At 39.8% G+C, this 24,958-nt stretch overlaps 1 protein-coding gene across 3 annotated transcripts in view; it reads right to left on the bottom strand.

Moving 5' to 3' along the window:
* The window catches only part of XRCC5 (X-ray repair cross complementing 5), an 86,022-nt gene extending 64,356 nt beyond the window's left edge, over window positions 1-21,666 (bottom strand). Inside the window, exons 1-9 of one of the 3 annotated variants that reach the window (XM_061384229.1) lie at window positions 21,493-21,666; window positions 17,170-17,283; window positions 14,204-14,387; window positions 13,208-13,256; window positions 12,560-12,682; window positions 9,534-9,725; window positions 6,347-6,461; window positions 5,014-5,152; window positions 1,794-1,906 (exon numbers count right to left, since the gene is read on the bottom strand). In XM_061384229.1, the coding sequence (XP_061240213.1) occupies window positions 1,794-1,906; window positions 5,014-5,152; window positions 6,347-6,461; window positions 9,534-9,725; window positions 12,560-12,682; window positions 13,208-13,256; window positions 14,204-14,387; window positions 17,170-17,283; window positions 21,493-21,513 (1,050 nt within the window). In that variant the 5' untranslated portion in view covers window positions 21,514-21,666. Of the gene's footprint in view, window positions 1-1,793; window positions 1,907-5,013; window positions 5,153-6,346; window positions 6,462-9,533; window positions 9,726-12,559; window positions 12,683-13,207; window positions 13,257-14,203; window positions 14,388-17,169; window positions 17,284-21,117 lie in introns of all 3 variants that reach the window. The other 2 variants (XM_061384219.1, XM_061384212.1) reach the window with 2 other exon arrangements.
* Window positions 21,667-24,958: the final 3,292 nt, after the last annotated feature.

Below are 24,958 nucleotides of genomic sequence, written 5' to 3'. Positions count from 1 at the left end.
CAGTCCATGGGGTTACAAAGAGTTGGATACGACTGAGCGACTAAACTGAACTGAAGAGGGTTATAACAAGAATTAAATGGGAATTTACATAAAATGCTTAGTATACTGACTGTAATATTGTAATCAGTAAATGGTAGCTATTATGACTATTTCTTGGAGAAGGCAATGGCAACCCACTCCAGTACTCTTGCCCGGAAAATCCCATGGACGGAGGAGCCTGGTAGGCTTCAGTCCATGGGGTCGAGAAGAGTCAGACACGACTGAGCAACTTCCCTTTCACTTTTCACTTTCATGCATTGCAGAAGGAAATGGCAACCCACTTCAGTGTTCTTGCCTGGAGAATCCCAGGGATGGCAGAGCCTGGTGGGCTGCCGTCTATGGGGTTGCACAGAGTCGGACACGACTGAAATGACTTAGCAGTAGCAGTAGCATGACTATTTCTATTGTATCTGTCTGATAATGTACTTAAGATAAAAATAACTTAGAGCTTAACATCAAAAAAAGTTGATTTAGAAAATACTTCATGACTTAAAACTTCAGTTTAAGTGAATAAAAATCTCTTTAAATGGAATATGTATTTTTTCAGCTCACTCTTTCTTGCTTCATCATTTAACTAAATGGGCCCCCACACCCACTGTGGCACAGATGATTTAAGTTTTTTGAGTGCTGAATTACAGTTGTAGCGGTTTTAGATAGGCAATTCTTTTCTGCCTATCTGGAATTAGTTCCCAAGAGGCCAGTTTCTACAAGCAGGTCTGAATGGAGGCTCTGTTTCACTTGCCTCATAAGCACTGACTTTAATAAACATAAATTTTAAGTTTAATCACTCCTCCCAAAGTAAATAATTTTAAAGAAAAGTATGTTGATTGTAATTTGTTAGAGACTCTCAACTTCCAAAAAGTATTTAATCTCACCATTAAAACTGTATTGACTTTAAGTAAATATTCTCAATTTTTGGCTTATGAATCTTAAAAATGCACCTAACAGTTTGAGCATATCATGAAACACATTCTCCCCAACTTCACCGAATTATTCTAACACTGACTTACACAAGGACCACATGCTAGAGCAACATGAAGAAGTTCAAATCTGGTATACTGGAATATATTTATTTTAATTCTCACTTGAGTTCTTCTGGAGCCAACAAGAATCTCTTCATCTCTAAAAAGCCTGAAAAGATGCACTTTCTACTTATTCAAGTACATTTCAAGAACATTTCACTTAAGACCTCTATGAATCTTTAATGACTCTTTCTAGGACCGTGTATTGTATCTCACAGCCTTCACTGAGTTACTTCATCTCCCAATGTGTCTATTTTGCATCTCTGTATTGCAGTCTAAAAACAGATGACTTATGAACAAGCTTCACATCTTAGATCTCTGTTGGGCACTGAGAAGGGTGACTGGCATAAATCAATGATATTCTAAGAGATCTATGGTCATTCAAAACCTAACTAGACTTTCATTCCTATAAAACATTCCAGTTTACAATTAGAGAAAGGAATACAACAGCAAAGAACTGGTTGCTGTTTCTTTAAGGCTACCATGAGCTACCACTGACACCAAAGCTAAGAAGTGACTTTTCATTGAGTTTGTTCTTCTGATTTATGCTGACTTCTCCACCTCTTGATTTTCAATCTTCAAAAATCAAAGATAGTAGCACCGCAAACTGCATTTAGAAAAATTAAAAGTGAAATAAGTATACATAAAAGGTCCAATCAAAACCACACCATTTCAAATAATGAGAAAAAAGCTTGTCTGTTTTGTTTACAATTAGTAGAATATGTGCTTTACCTGAGAAGATCTACAAAATCCCAAGACAGAGAAGCACTTTCCCTCCGATTTATACTTCATTTGTTCCTCATCCACTTTAGAGAAAGGAATGATATCACTCCCATAGCGGAACCCTGGAGAACAAGAGAAGAGCATCTGTTAAGCATATGGGGCCTCATTTTCTACAACTGAAATTGGCCCCACATATACATTAACAATATATGCACACTCCAGATCAAGCCTCTATATACTGTTCCCTGGAATCAAATTTCTGTCCCTTGTGATCAATGAGGGAAAGGAAGCAGCAGATCCACAAACATATACAATATAGAGATAATTAAAATCTAATTATATTTTTTTAAGTAGCATATTCTGCCATCTAGTTACCTTGATGATTATCCAGCCTAGAAGAAAGAACAGCAGCAAATGCAATGTACTAGTTACCAACCAAATATAAACCATGAATGACTATAAAGTATAATCATGATTTATACAAATAATAACAAGAACACATTTATTCAGAAACCTGGAAATCTACAGAGAAAAACTCCTATTGGAAAATTTCAGAACAAAATGTTCCCAAAAATGGATGCTGGAGATTTATAAATGCCTAACGGAAGATGCCAAAATTTTTCTATTCAGAAACATTCAATTGATATGCTGGATATTTTTCTGCATTTAAATTTATTTTATTTCTGGGGTAGGATTGTCTATATATATATATATTTTTACTTACTTAGGGTATTCATACACATATAGGCTCTTGGCTCCTTAAAAAAACTCCAACCCTGTTTCAGGGTCTTTGTTCTATGTATGGTCGAGCCCTTTCACTATATAGTATTGTATGTTTAATAGGGAGAAAGATCATCAAAATCCAAGGAGTCTGACCTTGGGCGGATAAAAAGGAAAAGCACATGCGTGCATCTTCACTCGAAGAAACAAAGAAACGTGTGTGTCTGGGGGCAGATTCTGTGATCCAATGTTTATTTATTAGCCCCTCTCACTCTGTTCATGCAAAGTATTTGATTAAAAAGAAACACGTTTCTATATGTCTTAATAAAAGCTAATGATAAAAAAATGTCAACAAAAAATTAAGAGGGAAATACATGGCACATAAGAGTAGTACATGTTTTTTCAGACATCTTACTTGAATTGTTTAAGAGTAATTTGAAACTTCTCGTTAAAAGTGTCATGTTTTCTGGTTCATCTTTTAAAGGGCAAATCAAGTAGTGCAACTTTTGTATATGGCCAAAAGTAGAGAACAGACTACAAATACGACAAGTCCTTGCTCGTATTAACTAATCCCTCTATCTAGAAGAGAGAACTCTACCTATTAGGGGGTAGAGAGTAGGGGACAGGCAAAGGAAGCATGTGGGTAACTGCAAAAAGCTAAGAGAGAAAAGCTACTCACCTATACTCTTTAAACTTAAACCATATTTAACTCTTTCCTCTCCATTGCTCTACCAATGAATTTGCTTTTTGCCTAAGATAAACCAGAGTTGCTTTCTTTGCTTGCAACCAAAAGAATTGGCACCCTCATGTCTAGTCCCTTCTCCTTCCAATTCATCCTATATCCATATGTCCTATTAATCGTCTTAAAACACAACTCTGAGATTCTGCTCCTCAAAATTATAAACAGCTTCATGCTGCTCTCAAAATTAAGCATCAACTCTTCAGTGTATCATTCAGAACCCTTCCTAACTCAGAATAGTATGGAGAAACACAGACTCTTGCAGCCCTGGGTTCAAATCTACTAGCTGTTAACTATGTGATACTGCACATGTTAATGAATGTCTTTCAGCCTCAGTTCTCTTATCTGTAAAATGGGGACAAGAGTGCCTACTTCACTGCTTGCTGTGAAGATTAAAAGAGAAAATGCAGGTTGTCTTTTATATACTGCTCTGACCACGAATCTGTATATGCCCAGTACATCTTACCCAACTACTCAGTATCACTGAGAAGGCCCTCTACTTTTCTGGTCTTATGCCCTTAATCATGTTAATCCTCCTACTATGAGACAGTCATTATACTAGGATTAAATGACTAGCAAGTAGTGGAGCCAAGATTCTAACCAGTCTGACTCCAAAATTTCTGTTCTTAACCACACTCTACCGATGAGCTGAATTAAAGAATTAGTAGAGATGATGGGATGGTAATTACATTCTAAATATAACTCATGAGAACAAAGAAAGGAGGCATAACCATTACCACTTTTAATCACTCTCCTACCCCCTGAAACCCTGCAAAACATATAAATATACACAAACACTGTGATACAATGCCACACAGATAAAAGGAATTTTTTCAAGGCTTGCAAATTAAAATTATACTGAGACTATTTAGCACATAGTAGTCTGGTGATAAATTTATTATATAAAGACTCTGGCTTCTATCTTAACCATCATTTGGTATCTTATCACTTTAGCTCTTGAACATTCAGCTGGCTTCTAAGCTCTCTGGATAGAGACATGATCTAAATACACTCTACAGAGCTAATGCATATAAATATACGAAGTACAACTCTAAAGATCCCAATGAATATAAAGCAACATGACAAATATAAATAATTTTTTTAACCCCTAAATTACCTTAAGGGAGCTAATCTGGCACATTATGAGACCTGAAATTGGCATTTAGAAAAATGATCACCATGGAAGTCAAAGATTCGCAAAAAAAGTTGCTTCACCCATGTTAATATAAGCATTTGCCTAGCTAGTAAGCTTCAGACTTCAAAACAAAGCCAAGTATTAAGTCCTGTCACTTGAGAAGAGGGAGAGAGTGAGATGAATGGAGAGAGTAGCATGGAAGCATATACACTAACACATGTAAACAGACAGCCAATGGGAATTTGCTGTACAACTCAGGGAACTCAAACTGGGGCTCTGTAATAATCTAGAGGGTTGGGAATGGGCAGGAAGTGGGAGAGAGATTCAAGAGGGAGGGGACATATGTACACCTATGGTTAATTCATGTTGATGTATGATAGAAATCAAACCAGTATTGTAAAGCAATCATCAACAATTAAAAATAAATAAAACCCAGAGAGACCGAATGCATGAGCATACTCCTGTTTCAGAACAGCCCTGCCCAAACCCCAGTAGATGAGTTACAGAACCCAGCATCCCATGATTCCCTCACACAGATGTGTCTCTAGACAAATAACAATACAAAACCTAGCCTGCCTCATATCATCTTGAAGAAAATCTTCCAGGAAACAGTGAAACTCTCACTGGCATAATACCTTGAATAGTATCCTCTTTTGAAACTTCAGTTTCATCATCATCATTCAAGCAATAAACTGTTTCTTTTTGTATAGCTTCTTTTTTCAGAGTTCTTGCATCCACAACTGTCCAACACTTTTTAACCTTCTCCTGTGTAATCTGATTTCCGAAAGAAAAATAAAGGGAAAACAAGGAAAGTCAGGATTCAGACTGACGAAAGAGGAAAAACTAATACATTCTCTGCTTTACAGAAAAAAACCCAAAACAATCACTCCAGCTACACTGGTTTGTCGTCTCTGGCTTACTGTGGAAATTTTATTTTATAATCCTTTCTACATTTTATTTTCCCCAAGGGTAATCCATAGATAAATATTAATATTCATAGATACTCAAACACTTTCTATGCAAAACCCACAGACTGTTTAATAAAAGAAGACCCTACATTTTGTTACCATACTTTTTCAATAGAGAAGAAAGGGGAAAGCAGTCTATCAGTAGTCAGAAATCAATAAGAAAATACGAAAAAGAAGCTACCAAAAGGGAAAAAAAAGGCAAGAGACTTATTCTCATTCTCAGGGACACTATTCTAGGCCTTGAAGTACCTCCATGGTGCTCATGCATGTAGTATGCTTTGGAATTAAGTCCTTGAATATTAAAAGAAAAAAAAACAGTTTATAAAAAAACATGCTTTTTACATTTTATATATTTAAGTGTGTTTATATATTTATTTTGTACATTTAAAGAAAAAAGGCAAGGAGGGTCATGTGGAGGCATGGATCAGAGGCTGACATTCAAACTGGTATGTCATCAAGTCATTACCAAAAACAACTCATTTTTGAAAGTGTGCTATTATGCACATATGCTACAAAGAGGCCATTTCACACTAATAGGTCAAAATGTACTCATATTTTTTAGATGCTATTACTACCAGATCATTTATAATTGAATTAGATGGGACTGAGCTTTAAAAACTCTGAGCTTAACTCTGGTTTGTATCTGTATTTCTGCTACAATACTACAATAATGCAACTTTTCTTTTTTTTAATGCATTTTCTTTCTTTTAAAAAAGAAAAGGAGAGGGAAAGACTTGAAACTTGTGATTAACAATCAATTGTCAATGGAGAGAAAGAGAAAGAGGAGGGAACCAACTTCTATTACAGACAATTCTTAAAAGTTCCTCTCCTAGCATGCTTTTTACATAAAAGCTAAATAGAGATGAAATAAACAGGGAGAGCAGTTAGAGAAGCAGTAATTATGGTTTTGAATAACCCACACATGAATTGCCAGTTTCTTATATAAGCACATTTGTCTGCCTGGTAACATTTCTTTAAAAAATGTGTACCTACCACTTACCGATTTATAAGCCACAATCTTTATAGACAAATTGGAGCCAATGGTCAGTTGACAGGACCAGGGCATGGAACGCCTCTCAGTTTTCTTAAAGACACACAGCTGTCTCAGAGCCTCACTTAACAAAGAAAAATGTATTATGAAAGCAGCAATTTTAAAATGTTAACCTTTGCTGGATGTTGCATTTAGTTTTCTAGACTGAGAAGTGAGATGCTGTTGATCACAAGGAGAGGAACAGCAGGTGATGACAAGCAAAACTTGTGGCAACTCTCAGTTGGGAGAGAGCCAGAGTACAAATGAGTTGGCTGAGGAAGGAGCTGAATCCCAGCTGAATTTCACTAACAGGTGAAAAGGAACATCTCTATCTTCCCTCATTCAATCTTTTCTTTCAACTCAGCCAGTTGTTTGTAACATTTTTTTTTTTCAGGATCAAGGACACTGTGAGGATATGATACAAGCACATTCATAAATGCATTTGCACAACTCCCTTAAAATCACAGACCTCAGGATAAAAAGCCCTACTCTAGGATATCAAAGGGTGGGCTCCATCCTATAATGTCACTGTTCAATGTCATTTAACTCCGCAATTCTTTAGTTCGTTTCCATTCTCTTAAATAAAAGACATGATGAGTATACGCACATTGTGGAGAGTGTTAGAAAATGATCTTTCAGGAGATAAAGGAACTGAGCAGTCCATACTGTCTTAAAATAAAGCAGATATAATAATCCTACGTTTCTCAGTCGGCAGGGAAGGGGAACTGGGAAGTAGCAAACACAATGTACAGAGCTAGTTCCTTTGAACATTAGTGAAGATCAACTCTACTTTCATCTGGTTCCTGATCAAATATAGCAAAGAAAAATACATGCGAGAGGTGGAACTTATGGAATTCACTAAGGATTATCTGGCATTATCCAGAGTTACGGACAACAGGCCTCAAGAGACTCCGATTTTCAGGAACAATTTACAATGAATAGTAGATATTCTACCTGATACTCTGCTCCAAAGCTTATGGTACACCTTGGCTTTGTATTCTTGAAGAAGGAGTGGGTCTGAAATCAGGTTTCACCTGCCTCACAGGACATTGCTAGTTGTACTATGAGTCATGTCTAAAATAATCAAGAGGTTTGGATTCTGCTCCAGGGGAAGTTCTGAAGATCAGCATTTTATAGGTAACATCTAAGAACAACTGGATAAATTCTGCAGTAGATATGAACCTCCCCAAATTAGAAGTCACGTTATCTCCCACTAACGTCTTCTAGATAAGAATAAGCCTAGCACTGGGCTGTCCTGTAGCACTCTGTGCAATGAGGGAAGTGTTGTATTTCCAACCGTGCCTGTACAATAGGCTACTGAGCACTTGAACTGTGGAGAGTATGACTGAGGGGCTAGAGTTTTAATTTTATGTAATTTTACTGAATTTAAATTTAAGTAGCCACCTGCGGATAATGGCTACTATATCAGATGGCCAAGTTCTGATCCATACCTTCGTGGGAGACCTGAAATCAACATAGCTTCAAAAATGGGAAGAGAGACTTGCCTGGTAGTCCAGTGGTTAAGACTGCACGCCCAATGCAGAGGCCCTGGGTTCTAACCCTGGAAACTAGATCCCATGTGTCACAACTAAAGACCCTGCATGCAGCAATTAAGATCCAGTGCAGCCAAATAAATAAACATTTAAAAAAAGGTGAGGACAACACATAGTAATTTCCCTCCTTGCTGTAAGAAACTCTTAACAATAATTTTATTGGCCGATAATTCTTTCAATATCATGGTGAACGTGTTCACTTCAGACATGTATTCCCACATTAAAGCAAGCCATGTTCAAATTTGAGAGAATAATTTAGAAAAACACATTCGAATGTATTACAATTAGAACATATACTAAGACAAGAAACATCACTTTATAGGATTCCTCTTTGATTCTTTCACCAATCCCTTGGGAAATTACAGTTGAATTTCCAAAATCCCCATTTACCTGCAATTTTCCAAGAGTATCTATACTTAGAAAAGCAGGTTTATCACTTATCAACTATAGCTCATTAGAATTATGTAAAAATTGTGATTGAGAAGAAAAATTAGAGCAGATATACACTATCACTACTCAAAAAAATCTTAATTGTTGATCTACTTCAACAATTAAGAATTTTATTTAAAAGGCTCGTGCTTTGTGTATTTATTGATAAACTGAAATGAATTCTTTAACATTAGGTAGTATTCCTGAAAATCTGAAACTCTAAAAAAGGAATACTGTGCAGTAGAGTATGCCGCCACCACTTTTACCAAATCAAGCCCCTCAAATATACACCATTCTAGATGCCAGGGGCCCTTGTCACGTTCTTTGCTCAAACTAAGTGCATATCCAATTCCAACAGAGAATAACAGTCTCTTCCACTATCTCTGGATGGCTGAAAAAAGCAGCTTGCTTTATTGTTACATGGTACTTCCGGGATTCCACATTTCTTGCCTTTACAAAGCCCATATGGAATAAGTAGGTTATAAATTTGGGGGTTTTGTTTTGTGTTTGCCTGACCAAACTATTTTGTGACAAAAGCTTTAAAAAAAAAAAAAAATCACTCTATTATATATAGGGACTTCTCTGGCAGTCTAGTGGTTAAGACACTGCACTTCCACGGCAGCGGGCATGGGTTTGAACCCTGGTCCGGATGCACACTGCACAGCACAGTCAAAAAGCTAAAAATAAATAAATAAATGGCAAAAAATTACTATATTATAGTATACTGCCTCCAAAACCTAAATCAGAGGACAAGAGGATACTGAGTATTATCTCAGATCTGATACCACTTTTATAATTAAGAATATTTTTTAGGTGTATGACAAGGAAGGGCCTGAGAAATGTATCCCAAGCTTGGCATAAAGAAGAAATCTACCACCTCATCTTTTATCATTTGACTTGTTAAATCTTTCATTATATCTATATATTTCCAACCTCTCCTGACAGTCCTGGAAATAAAGGAGCAACCTTGTGCCAACCATGCAAACTTCAAAGAAAAGGATTAGAGGCTGGTATACCATTTTTTTAAATAAAAACCAGAGTATTTATTAAAGTGTTAGTATAACTGTTAATTCAAGAATGGCTCAGAAAAGGAAAAGCATTAGAGAGCTCTCTGATCAAAAGAGAAATGAATATGCTTACAACTGAAATTTGTAGACAATGTTTTCACTTCTTACCTAAAGGAATAAATTTCCTCCAGCCCATCTTCACCTTCTAAAGACATCATCACCTTTTTCACCATCTGAATACCTTCTTTTTGCTGCTCGGTGATTCCTTTTGGAGGAAAGGAAGGCCCGTGGTGGTCTGAGAGCAAGCTGCCATCTCCTCTGTCCCCAGTTCCACCTTGCTTGCCAATCGGGAAAGGCAAACTACCAAGAAAAGATCAGCAGTAGTTAAGAACACAAGTTCTGAAGCCAAATGATAAACTGGGTTCCAATTCTGTAACTGTCACTCACTAGCTGTGAGAAAATGGGCATGTCAGTCAACTTCTCTGAGCTTTACGTTTCTCAGCTGTCAAATAGCACTCAGCTACCTTAGCCAGTACTCTTACCAGTTTCAAGTAACTGAAACCTCTTTGGTTTGGATTTTATGGGGGAAATTTATTGGCTTACATAACAAAATAATTCAAAGAGTGAGGCTGCACATGGCCTTAGGATGACTAGATCCAAAGTCTCAAACACCACAGGGATTCTGTGAGCCTTTCACTCTATCTCCGTATTTCATCTTCATTTGCCTTTATGCTGGCCTGCTCTCTCCTCCACATTGCTTCTGAACACCCTCAAGTGCATAAAGCCCAATTCTACTACCAAAGAGGGACTGAGGGTTTAACCCTCTACTCTCCAATTCAAAAAGCACAACATCAAAAGCAGGAATCAATGGTAACCTGGGGGCCAGATCTGGAAGGTCAGCTTTCTTTCAAGCCATAAGGTTAAAGAGTAGGAAGAAATGCTTCCTAGAAAAAAGCTGGGTGACATTCTAGGCAGACAAAAATAACAAACAAATGCCCATTAATGATTTCTCAAGGTTATTATAAAGATCAGTAAGATAAAGTGTTAAAATACTTACACCACAAACATTATCATCATTATTTTAGATATAAAATTCTTATACAGAAATCAGTTAATTGCTAGAAATAAGTAAAACCAGTTTTGTTCTTGCTTCACTCCAGTTGTTTGACTGAAATGAGACTAAAACTAGATTGGGATCAACAGTCATGGGAATAGTCAATAATCAATATACAAATTGAAAAGCAAACCAACGAAACACATTTTATGATAATAATCTATATGACACTTTATAAACGCTTTCATATAAACAATCTCATTTCATCTTTATATTATAGGTAGAGATTTCTATCTTCATCTTTTGAAAAGAAATGGAATATACAGAGACAAAATAATTTAGCCAAAGCCGCATAGCTAAAGATGAGCAAAGACCTGGTCATCTGACTGAAAGAGCAAGGTTCTTTCCACTGTAGCACGTCACCCCACTGTGTCCCTGGAAACCCAAATGGCTTCTTCAGTTTACTCAACATTATCTGTTAGTGACCCCATGTGGATTTTAAGGTGATTCCTTTATCATTTTATTTGCCATTATTAAAACAGAGCTTCCCGTTTACATTTTTTTCTACATATTGTTTGCATGACAGATGTATATGTCCTGCATTACATGAAAAAAGAGCTTCCAGGGAGCAGGATATGGCACATCATGTTTCATGAGACTATTGCTGCTTCCAGAGCATCAACCAGGAAGAAGGGATGATGAAAATAAAGGATCAGGAAGGTCTGGTCCAACTAGAAGAATCAATCATACATGGGAGACACCAAACAAGAAAACCCAAAACTCTACTTTGGATGCTACAGGTCTGCAGCAAAGGAAGAGAGAGTTAAACAATCCAATCAGCATTTTATAAACAACCAGTCAAATACCAAGCCAGTGGAAGAAAAGGCTCTGTTCTGTCTCAGCTTGATTACAGTATTGCTCACACAAAAGGAAAAGTAGCCCTTTCCAGTGAAACTGACAGAAGTACAGGACGTGTGAAGGATGTAAAGACATCTGAGATTATGAGCAGGGAACAGAAACCACGCTGGGCTTTTGAAGTGCCGAGAAAACCTCGACTCAGTAAGAAGAATCACTTAAAAAGCACTTAATTTCTCTGAAGTACCATCTTAACAAGTATCAGCTTGACGGCTTATTCTGAACTATTTTTCTACAGTTCTACAGAAAGGAGATGCCCCTCAGCAGTCTTAAGAAGTACATACATGCAAGAGAGGTTCTTAATTCCCCAGGGCAGACATTTTAAAGAAGCCATGGGCTTACCACTCGGAGCTGGAGGCTTCCTGGTAGAGATTTCAGTCTGAAAAATGAGTGTCCTCAGAAAACTAATAATTCAACATTCTATACTATCACTCTGGTTTTACCAAAAAATAGGACAAGGAAAAACAGGTTTTAGATGGAGCAGGAAGGATTAATGTAGTGAAAAGAACTTTCTGTAAGGGATATAAAATAAAGTACCTGGAGGGGAAATTCAAGTTATTGAGAGAGGAGGGACTCTCTCCCTAGAAAACTATGAAATATATTTTCCCCCTAAGTTTGTTATCTCATCTGTAAAAACACACAGCAAATTACATTTTACAAATGTGTATGTATCCTTTAGATCTGAAAATGAGTTAAAAATAAGCATATGTGTTTAAAATGGTTCCCAAGTTGACATTCTTCTCTATCCTAAAAACATCTACTGTCTTTAAGACACAGTTCTCTAGGACATTTAAGAGAAGACACTACCAATCTGGTAACTGTTGAGTAAAGTCTTCTATGTAGACAGGGGATGAACTGAATGATCTTAATGCTGCTGCTGCTAAGTTGCTTCAGTCGTGTCCGACTCTGTGCGACCCCATAGATGGCAGCCCACCAGGCTTCCCCGTCCCTGAGATTCTCCAAGCTAATTCCTCAGTTCTTTGAGTCTGCTACAGAGCTAAATTCCCATGTTTCACTGTGACTTTCATCCCGTTATCATCAAAACTCAGAAGAGTTACTGGAACACAGAGAGTAATCAATGAGTGCTGGCTGAAGTTATTAATGTGGCAGATTCTGACTCAAGAGCAGAGAGGACTCCTGCAAACCAAACGCTCTATGAAGGGGTCCTATCACTGCATCATGAGAGCACAAGAGCTGTCCACAATTATTATTTGTATGGTCTTACAAAAACTGCAGGGAGATGCCAGATTTCTTCAGGTTATGAATTATAATATCCAGCTGATCTCTGCTGAATGGGCTGCTGAGGTCAGTGAACACTTCAATATGCCTCTTCTCAAACTTCTTTCCTCTAGAAGACAGAGTTAGCACGTTAACAAATCATTCTTCTGAATCATTTCCTACAAATTCAAATGTACTTGGTCACTGAGCAGAAAAAGGGTAAGGAACCAATTAGCTCCAGTTAACAATGTGATTACACTCTAGAAGTCCACATGCTGTTGATGCTAAGTTCTTACTAAACACATAATCAACAAAGTTGTGACTCACACTTTAAACATCTTAGGCAAAATTTTTGAGCATTATGGAAATATTAAGTCTCTGATTTCCGAACTTTAACCACCTCAGTTAAAGGTGTGGTCACTATGATAAAAAGGATCCCCTTCCAGCCTTCAGAAGGTAGAATATAAACAAGGAACTCTCCCGGCCTCCCTGGTGGCTCAGACGGTAAAGAATCCACCTGCATTGCGGGAGACCTGGGTTCAATCCCTGGGTTTGCAGGGCACCACAACTACAACCGTGCAAGGGTTCATTTTCCAAACAGTCTGATTCCACACTGAGAGGTTCATTTCCAACTCTCTTCAGCTGAGATACTTACAAAGTTTCTTCTTGAATCAAATCCATGCAGACGATGAGGGCATCCAGGACTCAGCTAGTTAAGGGCAGAAGATAACGTCAAACAGTCCCTTTATCCCCCCAAAATGCAACTTTTCCCCAGGGAGACCCAGTGCTGGAACCTGTGGACACTGGGCTGACTGTGTGATGATTTAAAAGTACTTGCCCAAGTGCCCTTCTTCCAAGTTTATTTCAGTAACATATATCCATATATATATTAAAAATCAAAGTAGACTTCCTAAAACATACAACCAGGAAAAATGAAGTAAGCCGAAAGGTAATCTCACATATTCCACTCATTTAATGAAAAATTATGATGCCATTTTACTGTATCGAGAACTTATCTTCTGTGATTACAGCCCATTCTTACACATGAAGTGAGCCATAATGTAGCATCTGTAAGTCACTCCCAGCACAGCAGCACCTCCCAGTGACCAGAGATGGCATCACTGTTTAAAAAAATAAGAGGAACAGGACACCTGTGGAAGAAATTGTTAAGTCTCACAGTTGGGGCATCAGTCTGATTTTTGGCATACAAATATCCTCTATGCAGGAAGGCTAGGAGAACGCTAAGGCTGTACTCTTTGTACAGCATTACATCCAAACATATCTAACTACTGCCACCACCATGCCTTCTGCACACAGTCAACACACACACTTCTGATACTTCCCATCTTCTCAATGTCACGAGGGCAGACTGGAGGGCTTGGAGTCCAGGCACCCAACCCAACCTTTTAATGTGTAATTAAAAGTCCACTCACCCAACCAATTAATGGGCTTGGAGTCCACCCACCCAACCAGTTAATGTGTAACTATTTCACACTAAGTCCTAATGTGCTTCACATCCATGATGTCCTCAGCGCCAAAAATGTCCATATACTCAGAGCAAGGACTCTTAAAGAACCTCACTGAACTAGATGACAATTCCCTAGGTTAAAGGAAATTTCTTCAGAGTCGTCTCTGGCTGAAAAAAGGATACGGTCAGCTTGCTGAGAACCTGGCTGGATTTTGCTTTCAATGTCCTCCAGCAGGTCAAAATCCGGGCGCATCAGATGTCTGTGCACTGTGATGTTCTGATACTGATCCCCAGCAGCGAGGGCGTTCTTGGTGCCATCGGTACCAAAAAGGACCAACGCAACTTCATCTTTGTTCTCAGCAAACACCTACAGAAGTACGTGAGAGGGCTGCAAATCATACAATATCACCTGGAGGCCATTAGATAATTAACCTTCTGGGAGCAAGATAAGCATATTTCCCCTGGGGAGGCCCCTGGGGCCATTGGCAACAACAGGATACTGGGCTAACTGGCCCCTGGGATTGATGGGCAGTGACAGTTCCTAGGTTCTAAGTGGACTTCTTCATTGACTAAAGGTCCTGTCCTTTCAACACACTTTGTGGTGGAGGAATGGGTGGGCACTAACTGCTTTTGATGAGTTTCTTTGATGTGCTTCCACCCAAATCAGACTCTCTCAGTGAAAACTAATTACAGATGATTTGAAAAGATTTTAGTCTGTCTTTCTGGAATGACTATCCCTGGTTGAAAATTTCCAGAGATTAAAAGAAAATTACTGGTTCATATTCTATATCCCAGCAATTTCCCCTGTAGGTATATATACTATAGAGAAGCCCTTACACATGTACACAAGACAACAAGGGACAAGAAAGTTCAAGTTCACTTCAGCACTGTTCATAACAGGGCAAAACTTTAAACAGTCAACTGAAGAATCCAAAAACACACTGCAAAATATTTAACAATGGAATATTATACCCTAGTTAAAAAAAAAAAAAGAATTTGTTCAGTGTTTACCAACATGGATAAATCTCAAAAACATAAGGTTGAGAAAAAGTAACTTGTGGAATTATATGTACTGCATAATACTATGACATATACTTTTGAGAGCTTCATACAATACTAAATATTATTTACAAATACACTTAAACCAAAGTATAAAATATGCACAGTAATAACTGAAAATTCTGAGGAAAGGAGGGGAGGAAGAGGAAAGAAAAGTGTTAGGAGGAGACACACAGGAGGCCTTAATTTAAGATTTTTTAAGAAAGAAAAGAAATCAAACAAATAGTGTAAAACTTTAGGGCGATATAGCTCTAGACAATGGGAAAACAGCTTTCCATTATATTGTTCTCTGTACTTGCTTCTTTTACAAAGCATTTCGTAATGAAATTTAAAAAACAAGACATAGTATGACACAAAACGCAGTCCTGTTCCCACCTGCTCACTAACATAAGCCATTGGTAAGAAGAATGCTGCATTATGGGTTAAGGGTGGGATTCTGTTGTTCCTCATCTCTCTCTGCTCTGTTAGCAATTCCAGCTACAACCGCCGGTTGCACATGGAAGGAAGGTCCCAGTTGCTGGGGTTCAGATATTTCCAGCACACCGGTGGGGCGGGCCAGTGAGAGTTCTAGCTGTATCCCACACAAGTATTCATCTTGACGCAAGGTAGTCTTACTCGACGACAGAATCTCAGCCAGGAGGGGGGGGGGAATTGCATGCAGCATGGAGTGGTACCAGGTTTTGTCTCCTGGCCTTCCAGACTCACTCTGACTCCCATGCAAGGGGCAGAGCCACAAATAATGACTGAAAGCACTGTTACTCTTTAAAACTACACACACAGTACACGGGGGCACAACCCCACTACTTAAGTGTCACGACACTAATTACTATAACCAAGAACGGGGTTAAGAGCATCCTTGTCTTCTTTAAGACATTAGATTAGGGCTTCAGGTTATCAGAATTTGTAAAAAAAAAAAACTCTAGGATGACAGGTGGTAGGTACTAGTTCCAAGTGGAAAAGGTAACACCCAGAAGAAGCACAGAGGTGTCCGGCAGAGCAGTGGATGAAGCAGAGCTTCATGGACTTAGCAAAAGCAGCAGTCAAACCAGGTGGAAAGGGCAGAAATGAATAACTGTAGTAATAATGATAATAAAAACATATACCGTGTTTACAATACGCCAAGTACTGTTCTAAGCACTTTCTTCTTAGAGGTACTATTATTTTCCCCCTTTTGACACAAAGGACGCTGCGGCATCACGTCTTCAAAGTGGCCTCCATCCATTCCTCCTCCCTCTGAACTTAGAGGCTACTCTTGAAAACAGCACGGGAGTCTAGCTCCCGCCCCCTTCTCCCCCACTGAACGTGAGCTACCTAAGTGACCTAACAGAAGGCAGTGGAAATGACTTTCTGGGTCTTATAGAGCTAGGTCATAAAAGTCACATAACCAGGTCTCTTAGAATATCCAGTCTTAGAAATTTAGAACCAACTGCTATACTGAGCATCCCAAGCTACACGGAGAGGCCACATGTAAGGGTTCTGGGGGACAGGCCCAACTGAGCACACAGCCACCAGAAGGCAACACTGTCAGCCATGGGATCTCGGATGCATATGTAGGGCCTCACCCTTGAGATGACTCAAGCCACCACTGAGTGCACCCGCACGAGAGGCCTCAGAGAGAACTACCCATCTCAGACACCCAGTTATCTCACAAAACCACAAGGGATAACTTTTTAAACTGTCATTTAAGACATTAAGTTTTGGGAGGGTAGTTTGTAACCAGTAAAAGGTAAATGGAATAGCACAGGATAGTTGAAAGACTTAATCAAGATAGCAAGGTTAGTAAGTGACATGGCAGAGCAAGGATTCAAACCCAGGTCATCTAGCTATAGCAGTTACATATTTAAACATTACATTGCCTCTTGTTTCGGAAAAGCTGCCATATCCAGTGGAGGAGCCAAAACGAGACAAGAAAAAACATCAGGCTCTAATGGCAGCTGGACTTGCACGTGAGTGTGTATAAGAATAACTCCTCAGATTACCCCAAATACCAAGGGTGGATAACATAAAGAAGCAGGCATCTTGCACTACTAAGTTGAAGCCATAGACAGTTAAACCATAAGTTACAAGCTCAAGACCATTCTGAATCTTACCTGTCGCTGCACAAACATGGTCATCACCTTCTTTGCTAGTTCAAATGGGGATTCTTCACCAGGAAAGGAGTTACTCATGGCCAAGCCCACATCCATACACAGCACCACTGCTGCCTAGAAACGAAGTCCCAGAGAGTGTGTGAGAAAATATTAATGGTCATTAAAAAAATAAAACAAAGGACATGTCCTTTGCTTATTTCACTCATATATTCAGGGGATGCATGATAAAGGGAGGGGAGTTGTTCAATGTAGAGAATGGATGTAAGACATGAATTTTTACTGTGGAGAAACTTTAAATAGTCCTGCCATTTCTGAAAGCTACAAAGTATTTCACCTCCCAGGACAGGAGCATGCTCCAAGCAGCTGCTGCTCCTTTGGCCTGAGCCTGAGCATAAACCCATGGGGAGCAGATCCGAAAACAACCTGCAGGCAAGAGCTAAGTCCAGCCCAGCTCAGCCCTGAATCCATCAAACCCAAAATTCAACTGATCTGCAGCCCTACGGCATGAGGACAGATGCTTTTGTTGCAAGCCACTGATTTGAAGTATAGTTTGTCATAAAGCATTTTTGTGGCAATAGGTGACTGTCACAATCTATATATGCTAAAATGATATACTCCGATAATTCGAATCAGTTTGTACACTGAGAATCTAAAATGAAGACTAAGACACCAAATCTATTCTTGTAGGGGACACAGACACCAATGACCCAATATTCCATGACCGAGGTATGCAGTGGGCACTGAGACAGCACACAGGAGGGGCATCTACCCAAGACTAGTGGAAGTGATAGAGGACAGGTAAGGAAGCGGAAAGACTTTCTAGACACGATCCTTGGGTGAACTAAAGGATGAGTAGGAGTAAGTCCTGTGAATGAGGGGAATCGCAGGGAGAGGAAACCAAATAAAGACTCTAGTCATTGGCTAGTAATCATGCACACTGGGGACTAAGGAAATAGGGCAAACATAAACTGAAAGTAAAACGGATACATGTAAAGTCCTACATTTGGCATCCAAAATTTAACTGAATTGGGTTGGAGGAGACCTAAACAAACAGCAGCTCACAATTTCAGGGTGGATTATAAAATGTCACCAGCATGGCATGGCCACAGTAGTAGATTCCCCATATTTACCCTATCCCACCCTCTAAAATATTTTTGGTCCTAAATGGTACGGTAAAAAATATTTTCAATGTTGTAGTAAATTCATGGAAGGAAAAGACAGGTTTAATGTTTTTTTTTTTTTAAAAAAAGACTAGATTAGCAATCTGGAGACCTGGAATCAGTCCCATCTTTTTTACCAAATAGCTACATTCTCAGGCACATCACTTAACTTCACTGCTAATCTGTGGAGGCAGGAAGCAGTTGTTGGACTAAGTGGACTAAATGAGATCTAAAGTCTTTTCCAGAGTTAACATTATCTGACATTGACTGACAGTCTCACCTATGCTTTGTACTGACTGGACCACATTTGACAAACTGAGCAGTTCTGACCATCACATCTTATAAGACTAATTACAACCGAATATGAAATAAGCAGGTTAGAGAAGGATCTGGAGCATTTGTGATGAGAGGAACAGGTGGAAAAAACTGGCTGTTTGAACCAGACAAGAAGATTTAGAGGAACCTGTTATCCTCATATAGTTGACAGCTGTGTTACAAAAAAACAGCTCTGCAAGAGAGATAATAGGATTAACAGATGGAAGTTACATGGAAATTGATTTGAGTCCATTATGACCAACCTAGACAGCATATTAAAAAGTAGAGACATTACTTTGCCAACAAAAGTCTGTCTTGTCACAGTTATGGTTTTTCCAGGAGTCATGTATGGATGTGAGAGTTGGACTTAAGAGAGTTGGATGTGAGAGTAAAGAAAACTGAAAGCTGAAGAATGATGCTTTTGAACTGTGGTGTTGGAGAAGACTCTTGAGAGTCCCTTGGACTGCAAGGAGATCCAACCAGTCCATTCTGAAGGAGATCAGTCCTGAATATTCATTGGAAGGACTGATGCTGAAGCTGAAACTCCAATACTTTGGCTACCTGATGTGAAGAACTGACTCACTGGAAAAGACCCTGATGCTGGGAAAGATTGAAGGTGGGAGGAAAAGGGGACAACAGAGGATGAGATGGTTGGATGGCATCACCGACTCAATGGACATGAGTTTGAGTAAGCTTTGGGAATTGGTGATGGACAGCAAGGCCTGGTGTGCTGCAGCCCATGGGGTCACAAAGAGTCGGATACGAATGAGCGACTGAACTAAACTGAAGGGAAGAAAAAATGATACCTAGAAGTAATCAGTGAAATTGTTTTCTGAAACAACTATCTCCTGACCCTAGAATTCTTTGAAAAACCTGGGTGAGCTCCTATCAGGGACATTACAGATGATATCTAATTTGGTTACATCTCAGGCAAGGCAAAACTATGGAAAGGAAAGACTATTTAAGTTTTCCCCTAATTTACAAAAAATTAAACATAATGTACTAATATTAAGAGAGCTCCAGGTTATAAATAGCATGTTTGGAGAAATTCCTTTGAGAGCAAAAAAATTTACATCCCATACTTTCAATGCTCTGAGCATAACAATCTTTAAAAAAGTTAAAGAGTCCCCAAATATGCTGCTGTACTTACTTAATACATAAATAAGTTCATAAAGCTACTTTTAAAAAAGAAAACTCTAAAAAAAAGAGGACTAAAGGTCCTTTGCCAGGAATCAGCTATCCAAAAAATGTCAACAAAGGGTTTCACAGTATGGAACTTCTTATCTGAAAGCAGAGAATGGTCTATGTAGTATCTCAAGTTCTTTTCTGACAGCAGGAAGAAAACCAGGAAAAAGAAACTGAGTGGCATAGTGACCAACCTCCCCCCTCCCCCCCACCCCGCCCCGCCCCGCCATTTAAACACTGAAGCAACGAGGGTATTAGAATTTTGCTGTAAGTCCACCTGCCATAAACATCTGCTTTATTAGAGCTGAAAGTTTTCAGCAGCTGAAAGGAATAAAGGAGGTATATGGCGTATGTTTATAACCATTTTAATCAGTTATTTCCCTATGGGGAGGTGAGGGCACTAGGGATCACCTGCTCCAACTCCTATCTTAATCTGTATGCTGCCAAGTCACTTCAGTCGTGTCCGACTCTGTGTGACCCCATAGACGGCAGTCCACCAGGCTCCCCCGTCTCTGGGATTCTCCAGGCAAGAACACTGGAGTGGGCTGCCATTTCCTTCTCCAATCTTATCTGTATACCAGTTGCCTAATAAAGGGCCTAGTTCTTGAGATTACAGATGGATGGATGAATGAACTCCTCTGAACACACCTACCTCTATGATCCCTCAGAGACAAGTACCACTTTCTGCCTATATTGAAAACACTATTTAAAAAATTCATCACCATACGTTATTAACCTGGGTCACTGAGAATCATCGATTCCTAGCAAGAGAAACATTCTCCAGAGCTCTGAGAGCAGAAAGCTTGTGTTTAAATTCGGAGTCTACTGCTTATGGACTGGGTGACCTTGGGGCTAATCACTTTCTTTAAGCTTTGCTTTTCTCAACTGTAAAGGAGAAAAAACGTTTCAACTTCTGGGTTTGTTGTGAAGATTAAGTAAGACAGGAATAAAACCTTTAGACCAGTGCTTCATCAGAGTAAGCTTTCAATAAATGCAAAATATTTGATACTCGATTACTATAGAGGTAATAATAGAACGGGGCTTCCCAGGTGGCTCAGTGATCTCTGGGTTGGTTAGATCCTCTGCAGAAGCAAATGGCAACTGACTCCAGCATTTTTGCCTGGGAAATCCAGGGACAGAGGAGCCTGGCGGGCTACAGTCCATGGGGTTGCAAGAGTCAGACGCGGCTTAGCGACTAAACAACAACAATAAGAATGTTTTACATTTCAAATTATTTCACTTGCAATCCCTCTCTGATGTTTTACGAGACTGTGGGATTGGTGCTTACCATAACTAACGTCCATCCTCACAGATTTTTACAAACCAGATTCAGAAGTAATGGAGGAGGTGGAGGCAGGCTGGAGATGGAGAGGTACCGAGGAGAGGTCGGAGTGGGATGGGGACAGAATGTAGACCGGTGGCGATAAAGTAAGCACGGAAGGACTGAGGAGGCGGCGGGGGTGGGGACTGGGCGAGGCTCCAATTCCCATTTTTCAGACTCCAAATGCCCAGTTTTTCTCACAGCGCATCGCTCGATCAGCCCACCACCGGGAACTCCCCTCCTCACTCCATGGCACCGCCGTGATCCCATGATTCCTGCTGCCGAACCACCTTTTCCGGACCCCAGGCATAGACGTAGGCCCACGCTTAATGGTCTTTCTACCTTATCCCAGGACCGCGCCATGCTGCTGCCCCACAAGCGCCTCGACCGCCTCTTCCGAGCGGGAACCTGCGGCGCCGAAACTCAGTTCCACAGGATTCGGAGCTGGAGTGCCTGGAGTGTTGCAGGAAAAGCGGCTTCCCGCGGAGCCTGAAAGGGGCGGGGAAATTGTGCGACGAGACTCTGAGCATGCGCGGGTTCACTGCGTTTGTCCCCTGGTTAAGGAACAGTGGACGGAGGAGCGTCGTAGGCTATACAGTCCATGGGGTCGCAAAGAGTCGGACACGACTGAGCGACTTCACTTTCACTTTAAGGAACTTAAGGAAATCTGTCGTGAATATTCATTGGAAGGACTGATGTTGAAGCTGAAACTCCAATACTTTGGCCACCTGATGCGAAGAACTGACTCATTTGAAAAGACACTGATGCTGGGAAAGATTGAAGGCGGGAGGAAAAGGGGACGACAGAGGATGAGATGGTTGGATGGCATCACCGACTCAATGGACATGAGTTTGAGTAAGCTTCGGGAATTGGTGATGGACAGCAAGGCCTGGTGTGCTGCAGTCCGTGGGATTGCAAAGAGTTGGACACGACTGAGCGACTGAACTGAACTGAAGGGACTTTGTGGTCTTCGAACTTCCCAAATTTCTAGAATTAGGTAAATAGGAATCTCTTCTCCGAAAGAGTCACTCTCCTTTTCTCACATTGAGAATAACACAGCGTTTTATGTCAGAGATCTGGAGTTAGATTTACTTGTATATGAGCATGAATAAATTATGTTTCTTCTTATAAGAAGGATAAGGAAAGACAGCAGATGCGATGACCTTAGAACCAGTTCCTGAAGGAAAAGTAGTTTCCAGGCAATCAAAAGTGGAAACAGCATTCTTTCTTTAAGAGGAGGTGGGATGTATATAGGCCTGGAGGCATGAACAGCATCTGCTAAAGATCTACCAATACTTCAGAGTATCCCTGAGCTTCACAGGTGGTGGTAGTGGTACAGAACCTGTCTGCCAGTGCAGGAGATATAAGACTGGCAGGTTCAATTCCGGAGTGGGGAAGATCTCCTGGAGGAGGGCACTGCAACCCACTTTAGTATTCTTGCTTGGAGAATCCCATGGACAGAGGAGCCTGATGGGCTTAGCCCATATAGTCGCAAAAACTAGATAGGACTGAAGTGACTTAGTACATACCTAGTTTGGAAAGGGGGAAGTGAGGTTTAATTCAAGAAGAAGAATCTAGGGATATGTGCTAGAAGTGGCAGCTGTCAATTACGGTGCCTGACAATCTCCCCACCCCCTTTCAAAGGAAACTGTCCAGCCTGCAGCCCCTTTGAGGGAGGCAGGCCCAAGTTGAACCTCGCACAGAAAAGGCTATTTTCTGTACCAAATGGCCCACAAGCTGACGGCTGATTGGACAAAGGATCTAGCAACTTGCAAGTGTCTGCCAACCTAGAACATTAAGTCTAATCATCTTGAAAATCAGACTTAAGAAAAGCAGATGTGAAGCTGGAAAGATGTGGGGAGGCCATCATGAGGGAGGGATCTTGAGGGAACCCAAATTACGAACAGACTGAAGCCAGGAGAGTCAGATGCTTTTAGACTGTGCTTTTTAGAGTTCAGGAAGTTCACCTAGATGTTGATTCAAGGAGTTCTTTTAAGGCTGAAATATTAAAGTATTTTTTGTATGACAGTTAAATAATTACTGGTGACACCATGGTGAAGGAGATCTCTATGCTTTATGTCCATGATTTTATCTTGTGTGTAGCCTCTCTTTCCTTCTCTCTTTTTTCTCACTAGTATTAGATATGGACCAGTCATATCCATCAGGCTCCACCCAAATTGCGAATTATGAGCAAATAAGTCAAATGATTGTTATTTTAACCTAGTTAAGTTTTACCTGTTACACAACAAGAGATAACTGAAACAACAGGGATATTTTAAACTCTAGCTGTAGTGTAGACTAAGCTTCCCTTTGGAGTAGTTAACAAAGGCAAGTAAAAAATTTTAACTTGAAATTACAATTTAAGTTGCTGAAATGTATTCGAGTTTGATATTGTTCTGATATTGCTCTGATGAACTACATAAGTGATGAATTTATGAACATTATACAAAATTAAAATGTGCAGGTTTTGTGTTCTGACAGAGGTGTAACAATGTTTATATGGGCAATTGGAAAAATTAGCTTAAAATCTTAACAAAGTACAGATATGAAATGTTTATATCCCAGAAAGATGTGAGCAGTGATGTTCCATGTTGATGTGATTTTTAAATGCCATTAAAAAGACATAAAATGCTTGTTAAAAATGATTAAAGAAAACAATGCCAGTGATACAGATTTTATTTAACACTTTTTGAAGCAGATTCAAAGAATCACAAAATAGGACAAAGGCAGGAAGCTTCTATAGGATAGATAATAACCAACAAGGAAGAGGAAAATAGAAAATATCTAATTAGCTGTGGGGCACATAGTAAGCCTTGTTTGGAATGAGAAGGAACAAGGAAATAAGTATAGAGCCCAGAGCTGGCTTGCTGTCTGAAGTTGGCCGACTACACACACAGTTGGCCCGCCACATCCATGGGTTGGGCAACCACAGGTTCAACCAACTGTGGATCAAGTTCAACCCCTGGTTTGTTTAATTCGATGATGCAGAATCCAGATGTAAAGAACCAACTCTCCTATCATTTTTATACGGGACTTGAGCATCCACGGAATTTGGTCTCCCCAGAGGTCCTAGATCCAATCCCCCACTGATGCTAGGGACAATTGTACTGTGTTTCTGGTCAAGCAGAGCATTTAAAGGGATAAAAAAGTGATCTAAAATTTTGGTTTGCTGGTGTGGGACCTAGGCAGGAGTGGCTCCATCTTGGGCCTAGGAAGTATTTCAACAAGCTTATGTTAGTAATTAAAGAGGAGGAAATTTCTGATTTTGGCCACTAATCTTTTACAACACTGTAAAACTTAAGCCCTGGATGGCCCTCAATGATGCAATGAATCAAGTCATCTAAAATTAATTCTTTTAAAGATTTAGAACCTTGTTTCATTGGAAACCACGGATAATCATAATCCAAGGAGATTTTGCTCCCCCTGGACTTGAACTGAAATGAAGGATGGCAACTTAATGTCGATGGACTAGATGGCTTGGGGGACTTCCTGGTGGTCCAGTGGTCCACTTCTACAACCTAGATGTCCATCGGCAGACGAATGGATAGGAAAGCTGTGGTACATATACACAATGGAATATTATTTAGCCATTAAAAAGAATTCATTTGAATCAGTTCTAATGAGGGGGATGAAACTGGAGCCTATTATACAGAGTGAAGTAAGTCAGAAAGAAAAACACCAATACAGTATATTAACGCATATATATGGAATTTAGAAAGATGGTAATGATGACCCTATATGCGAGACAGCAAAAGAGACACATGTAAAGAACAGACTTTTGAACTCTGTGGGAGAAGGCGAGGGTGGG

This window comes from Bos javanicus, chromosome 2 (assembly GCF_032452875.1).
Source record: "Bos javanicus breed banteng chromosome 2, ARS-OSU_banteng_1.0, whole genome shotgun sequence".
NCBI classification, from domain to species: domain Eukaryota; kingdom Metazoa; phylum Chordata; class Mammalia; order Artiodactyla; family Bovidae; genus Bos; species Bos javanicus.
The sequence above is the reverse complement of the archived record's forward strand: the minus strand, read 5'-3'. Positions and strand labels throughout refer to the sequence as shown.